General features: G+C 35.6%; 1 protein-coding gene across 1 annotated transcript in view; it reads left to right on the top strand.

The window, feature by feature from the left end:
- Positions 1-6165, top strand: part of LOC109824641 (cellulose synthase-like protein H1) — a 40108-nt gene extending 33943 nt beyond the window's left edge. Inside the window, exons 7-9 of the mRNA XM_020391273.1 lie at positions 647-834; positions 4766-5116; positions 5405-6165. Coding sequence (XP_020246862.1) covers positions 647-834; positions 4766-5116; positions 5405-5950 — 1085 coding nt within the window. The 3' untranslated portion in view covers positions 5951-6165. The remainder of the gene's footprint in view (positions 1-646; positions 835-4765; positions 5117-5404) is intronic.

A 7635-nucleotide genomic window follows, 5' to 3' on the forward strand; every position in this document is an offset into this window, starting at 1 on the left:
CCAAATACATGTATGGTCCTAGTGTGAAAATTTTAAAGTTCAGGAGGGTTTTGTCAAACACTACAAAGTTGATTGATATTTAATGTTATTGGAAAAGTTCAAGGAGAATATCTGCAATATCCCCGAAGTTTAGGGGGTTTTCTCAAATTAGAATTGTTCAGCGAGGTTATTAGCAACACCCCCTAAAAGTTCAAGGGGGTTTCTGAAATAAATGCATATTATTACTTTTTTTTTTGGTTTGTTTATCGTCGTAAATAAATAGAGAGAGATATATCTAAGATGATGGAACTAATGGCATTCTATCCGCTCTTAGTTAAGTAAAGAGGGCGGATTACATCTTAAACTTTCGGGGGAAATAACATTAATGGGTAAATTTAACAATACGCGCCTGAAGTTTGGGAGGTCTACCCTATTTCTATCAAGGACAATGCAACTGAATATTGTCTATCAATCTTCGATCTAAATCACTGTTCTTGTGATAATTTAACTTTCAATTTTTATTTATATAATCTGTCAGCTGCATTTTGTGAAATGCACAAAGTTTTATGCTTGTTTAATTTACTGACGTTGTACTAAATTGATGCGCTAGTCTTTTCAAATATCGTGCAACATAACATATTTTAATTGCCCCGTATTTTTTGGACAGATGAATTATCCTATGAAGATGTGAGAAGAATATACGGAAATTCCAAAGAATTAATGCAGTCAGTCAATGAAATAACTTCAAAGAACTATTTTGGATCTTCAATCATGGGTGACCTCCATAGTAGAATTCAAGCAGGTAGAGAAGTTGCTTCTTGCAGCTACGAGCTTAATACGTGTTGGGGCAAAGAGGTAAGCTTTATGCACTTATTCTCATAACACGGTTCCGTTTGGACACCATGATGTTTTACTTGTTTTCATGGTGTTTTTACAAAAACAAAACACCATGTGTTTGGAAACCATGGTGTTTTTTGAGCTAAATCATCTTCAAACCAAAAACACAAAACTTATTTCAAAACACAACACTTATTTTAAAACACCTTTTAGGTGTTGTAAGTTTTGTGTTTTGGTTTTGAGTTTGAGAAAGTGTTAATATAATATCTAACATAATATATTAAATATAATTAATATAGAGTTATTATCAACATGCTTATTATATTATACTATACTATATTATATTATAGTTAATTTAATATATTAGTAATATTTATTAAATAATATAAAAGTATAAATATATAATAAATAAAATATCTTATAAAATAATATAATAATATATTAAATACCAATAGCTAATATATTAATAATGTATTATATAATAAATAAATAATAATAAAATATAAATAAAGTAATAAAAAATAATAAAAGTTATTGATAATAACTAACAAATGTTAATGTAAAAATAATATATTCATAATATAATAATATTTATTAATATCATAAATACTAATATATTATTAAAGTACTACTAATAAACTCTAACATATTAAAAACTATAATATATTATATAATATTATAATATTTATAATATATTAATTTATTAATAAAATACTAGTAATAACATAATATTAACATTATTAATAATATTTTATTATATTAATAATATTATAATATTATATTAATAATAAAACAATATTATTATAAAACAATTAATATAATATACAACAATAACAAATTGATATACCAAAATAATTAAATATATAATTATTTGAAAATAATATGTAATCATTATAATATAATATAACTCATTAAAGTATAATATAATATTATAATACATTATACAATATTATATTGCATTACATTTAATACTTATAATACTATAATAATGTAAACTAAATATTATAACATTTTATTTACAATATATATTTTATTATAATTAATATATAATATATTAATAATATATTTAATACTAATGTTTATAATGGGTCAAACTAGTGTTGACAAAAAATACTTAACATGGTGTTTTGAAAAAATTTTAAGGGAAAACACAACACCATAATGTTTTTTTACAAAAACATAACAAGGAAAACACCATGATATCCAAACGAAACCGTAGTAATCCATATTCATTTGTGAAAGTATTCTTAGGCTGTGTTTGGCAAGCACAGTCATGGTCTCATTTAGGGAAAATTTATATGTAGTAAAAATTGTGCTGGCATTGACCTTGTTTTCTTTTAGGTCAAGAAAGGATCAAGGTCAAGATAAGATTGTGTCAGGATCAATGCTAATTTAGTTTCTGAATAGCTGTTAAATTTGGTGTTAGTTTCACGTTGAGATTGTTATAGGATATAAAATAGTAACCCTAACCATATTTTGTGAGTTTTTGATGCAGTGGCGGAATACTTTGACATTTTATCTGAACAACACAAGTTTAAGTCACACTGACTACGAATTTAATACCAATTTTAAAAGATTTTGATATCACTACGTGTTTGCGTCAAAAGTTGGTCTCGTTGTGGAATTCATTATATCTTCGATCGATTACAATAAATTCAAAAAAAGTTGGTCTCGTTGTGGAATTCATTATATCTTCGATCGATTACAATAAATTCAAAAGAGATAGCCTTTTTATAAGACTTCTTTTACACAACAAAGACAACAAATTCAAAAGAGATAGCCTTTTTATAAGACTTCTTTTACACAACAAAAGGAAAATTATAACTTTTTAGAAACAAACGTAGGATCGTTGTTTGGATCGCTACTTGCGTGGGATCTTTGCCTGTGCCGGGGGTGTGTTAGCCCGTGGACCACCAAATCACAGATTCTGATTGAATCGTGAGGGGTTTAATGATTCTTCCTTCGTTTATCGAAGTAGGAATTTGAAGTGAAGATCTTATCAAAGTAAGACGATCACTCTTCTTAAGATCAAGTCAAAGCTCGAATCTCAAGGAATGGCCGGAAGCTCAGGAACTCTGCTCTCTCTGCTCCAAACTGCTCAAAAATGATTAGTCCCCCCAAAAATCAACCTCAGGGGGGTATTTATAACCCCTAGGAACAGTTAGAAGAAAATGAGCTCGCGAGACAGCATTTGTTGTCTCGGCTTTATGATGTTAGTGGGTCTCCTTTCAGTTTGTAACCATCTCCCCACGTTTATGGTTGATCTCAAGTAGTTATGAAGCCAAAAAACCGTCAAAAAACGTGTTGTAACCAACTCTATGGCCGAGACAGTGAAGTCTGTCTCGCACTTCCGAGACAGTTTGTACTATCTCGGGTATTTGGCTCTAACTCCCTCGTCTGATATCGGAATGAGATGATCCAAGATGCGTTGGAAAGCTGATGAAGAGATCTACAACTTTTGTCTTTTACCTTTTTTAGATTTGGTGCGAGACAGTCATGACTGTCTCGCATTCCGAGACAGTGAAGTCTGTCTCGCACTTCCGAGACAGTTTGTGTTATCTCAGGTATTTTAGCTCTAACTCCCTCGTACGATCTCGGAATGAGATGATCCAAGATGCGTTGGAAAGATGACGAAGAGATATACAATTTTTGTTTTTTGACATTCTTCAGATTTGGTGCGAGACAGTCGTGACTGTCTCGCATTCCGAGACAGTGAAGGCTGTCTCGCACTTCCGAGACAGTTTGTGTTGTCTCGGGTATTTTGGCTCTAACTCCCTCGTTCGATCTCGGAATGAGATGATCCAAGATGCGTTGGAAAGATAATGAAGAGATCTACAACTTTTGTCTTTTGACCTTCTTCATATTTTGTGCGAGACAGTCATGACTGTCTCGCATTCCGAGACAGTGAAGTCTGTCTCGCACTTCCGAGACAGTTTGTGTTGTCTCGGGTATTTTGGCTCTAACTCCCTCGTCCGATCTCGGAATGAGATGATCCAAGATGCGTTGGAAAGCTGATGAAGAGATCTACAACTTTCCATAGGCAAAACACTCATAGAGTAGATGAGACACACATGGTACTTCACCCTTTTGTGGATAAAGCAAAAACTCCTGGTTGAGTTGTTCCTTTATCGTTTAGCATGTTTCACAGACTTGTACGCTTCGCCGACTTATTTCGTGTGCTTTTTAGCTTCTCTACAATATCAGATGATCTCCTATGACTCAGATAATCCTCCTTGACTCGGATAGTAACATTTATCATCTTTTTTTTTATCTCGAGCTATATGCGAGAACCTATAGGCAATTTTTTATGCCTACACTACGTAAAGCCAGATTTCTATCCATAAAAAGAACTCTCTATCTATAAAAGCGTCTTAGACTATAAGGGGGTGTTTGGTTCAATTTCTATAAATTATAGGAAATGTTTTCCACCCAAAGTATGATTTTCTTGTATTTCTTAAAAAATATTATAGGAAAAATTTTGAGAAGTCAAAAAGTAACAATTTTCTTATTTTTTTGTACTTTGCTTGGTTGGTTCAAAACAAGAAAATGGCTCATAACTTTATAGAAAATGGGTATGAGACGGGTTTTGTTGATTAAATAAGGAAGGTGCCAGCTTTCCTGTTGATTTCCTCTCATTTTAAGAGGAAATTGCTTTTTGTAAAATTTGATAGTTTTTGATATTTTATAGAAAATATTTCTATAAATTTTTTGTTGAACCAAACACAATTTACAGAAATCTATAGAAAATTTTTAATTACAAAATTGTCATTGTCATATATTTTAAGAAAAGTTTTCTCAAAAAGTGTGCAACCAAACAGCCCCTAAAATTATAACGTCCAACTCTCACCAGAATTTTAGATATCTACAGGATCTTTTGACAGAGATGACAAATTAATGATTTCTTTTATTTTCATATGCTTCAATTCTATATTAACTTAATTCGATGCAGATTGGATGGATTTATGGATCAATGACTGAAGACGTCCTCACTGGACTTATAATACAAGCCAAGGGATGGAGATCGGCATATTTTACACCGGACCCACCAGCATTTCTTGGAAGTGCTCCGACGGGTGGGCCAGCGAGTCTGACCCAATACAAAAGATGGGCCGTGGGCCTACTGGAGATCCTCTTTGATTCCAACAGCCCAGTACTTGCAACGTTATATAAGCACCTTAGCTTTAGACAGTGCCTAGCGTATTTGGTGATTAATACCTGGGCTGTGTCTTCTATATTTGACTTCTGCTATGCTCTCCTCCCCGTATATTGCTTTCTGGCTAATACCAATTTCTTGCCAAAGGTAATATTCTTCAATAAGAAACTACTTTAAAATAAAATTATGCAAAATTTCCTTTTTGCTATTCTTGCAATATAGTGTTCTTTATATTCTCTTCAAAAATTAAAACTGCTTATTTGGGCTTTGCTTTAATTGGGCCTCTAGACTACCTAGATACCTTATATTCTCTTCAAGATTTAAACTAGTTACTTGGATATTGCTTTAATTTAGCTGGGCTTAAAAGGCCTTTGTAATCTAAACAAATTTATGTTTTTCCAATAGTAGATGAACTGTGAAATTTGTTATACACAGGCATCTAGCCCCGAGTTCCTCATCCCGCTAGCAACCTTCACCGTCTTTAACATCACCACCTTCTCCGACTACCTTGAATGCGGCCTCTCAGCTCGTACGTGGTGGAACAACCAGAGAATGGGCAGAATCTACTCTGCATCTTCATTCTTGCTCGCGTTCCTCTCTGTCATCCTCAAAATCCTCGGTCTCTCAGAAACAATCTTTGAAGTCACTCGAAAGGACCAAAATAGTTCGACCGATGAAACAGACGAAGATCGTGGTAGGTTGACATTCGACTCGTCTCCCTTGTTTGTGCCCGGGACCGCACTCGTGATGGTACACATCGCGGGGATGGTCACTGGAGCTATGCGTCTAGTTGCCGGGAGACAACAACGTTGGGGGCTAGGGGAAGTTGTATGCAGTGCGTGGGTGTTGTTAACGTTTTGGCCATTTGTCAGGGGTCTTTTTGGAAAGGGAAACTATGGGATCCCTTGGGCTGTTGTGTGGAAAGCTGTGGCCTTGGGCTTTGTTTTCTTGCAGATTTGTGGATTGGGGCAGAAAAGTTAGATTGTGTATCGTCCCATTTGACGGAGCTTCGGGTTAAAGCTATGTGGTGTGAATGTTGACACCAAAGATTTAAAAAAAAAAAAAATCTTCCACTTTTCCTATCGTTCAACACTTTTGAGTGGAAATTTGTAGATTATTATTAGAACTTAAATACCTTATACACCCTATGATTTATCTTGCTTTACACTTTACGGGTTGGCTTGTTTTTTGCATCACTTACGTGCGTTTTTAAATTTGATTCTTTGTTACCTTCAGTATACAGATCTAAGAATACGTTTTCAAATTTGATTCTTTGTTGCCTTTTGTTATAAAGATGTGGTGAGAATACTTTTCTCAAAATCCTATTCGGCACTCACATACTAATTATAAAATTCTTTAATATTTGATGTTTGTCAACTTACAATTAAACATACACCATCTATTTTTAAACATATCCGGTTTTATTTTTATTTTTTAAATTATAATAATTTAATAAATAAACAATTAATAATATTAAAAAGATCTAAAATTAGCATGTAAGTGTCTCATTTTGGGAGAATATTCTCACATGAGTTATGACAATGTCATCATATTATTATGGTTCGGGTCTAAGACATGTAAAGGCTGTTTTAACGTAATTTATGCAAAGACTGGTAAATATTCAAGTAGTGCTAACAAAAATTCCTTTCTTTATTTTGAAGACTTCTAGCTTTCTCACAGAAACTTGTTTCTATCAGTTTAAGATCGTTTTAATCATATACTTAAAAATCCTCATTTTTATTCCAAGTGTTTCGTGAAGTATTAGCACATATTGGCATACAGCAACATATTACCATGTACAACATACACGCTCATTTGATCATATATGCTTCCAACATTGACACAACCTCTCTCATGCTAGGCCTCTTTTTAGAGGACTCCTCCGTGCACTTATAAGCCACATCCAAGAACCCCTCCACCTCCTCCTCCCTCATCCCCTCCCTCCCCATTATCGGATCAAAACCTCCGCCTAACACGACCAGACTGGGCGTCGGCCCCCGGGCCACCTCACCATCCAAACCCTCCTTCGGCCATCCTGCACCGTCATCGGCCAGCTTCGGCCTCCGCCCCACCTCGCCACCTCGTACATCAATCCGAAACTATACCACATGCGCCCTGTCACCGTCGCACCGTCAAGCCCTCCCTATACTCCGGTGGGATGTATCCGGTGTCCGCCACTTGGCGTCGAAACATGGGTCATATTCCGGACCCGACCGACCCCTCGCCAACCCGAAATCCGCTATCCTCGCCCCGAAATCCGAATCCAGTAACACGTTACTAGCCTTAATGTCCCTATGAATTATACACGGGTTACACTCGTCGTGCAAAAACGCGAGTCCTTTGGCAACCCCGTGTATTATTTTCACCCGGGTGGGCCACGATAACGGGTTCGGATCCTGTTCGTGGATCCACTGATCCAAACTGCCCCGATCGAGGAACTCGTAGATCAGGATCCGATCGGAACCCGATATGCAAAACCCGAGCATTTTCGCGAGGTTTTGGTGTCGGATCCGACCTAGGGTTTCCATCTCGGCGCGAAACTCTCGAAATCCGTGGAAGGCGTCGGCGGAGAGCTTTTTAACGGCGACGGTGACGCCGTTGCGAGAGCTGAGCCTTTGTAGACGAAACCGAACCGCCGTCGCCGATGATGGCGTTCGGCGGGAGAA

Source organism: Asparagus officinalis, chromosome 9 (genome assembly GCF_001876935.1).
Source record: "Asparagus officinalis chromosome 9, Aspof.V1, whole genome shotgun sequence".
In the NCBI taxonomy this organism is placed as follows: Eukaryota; Viridiplantae; Streptophyta; class Magnoliopsida; order Asparagales; family Asparagaceae; genus Asparagus; species Asparagus officinalis.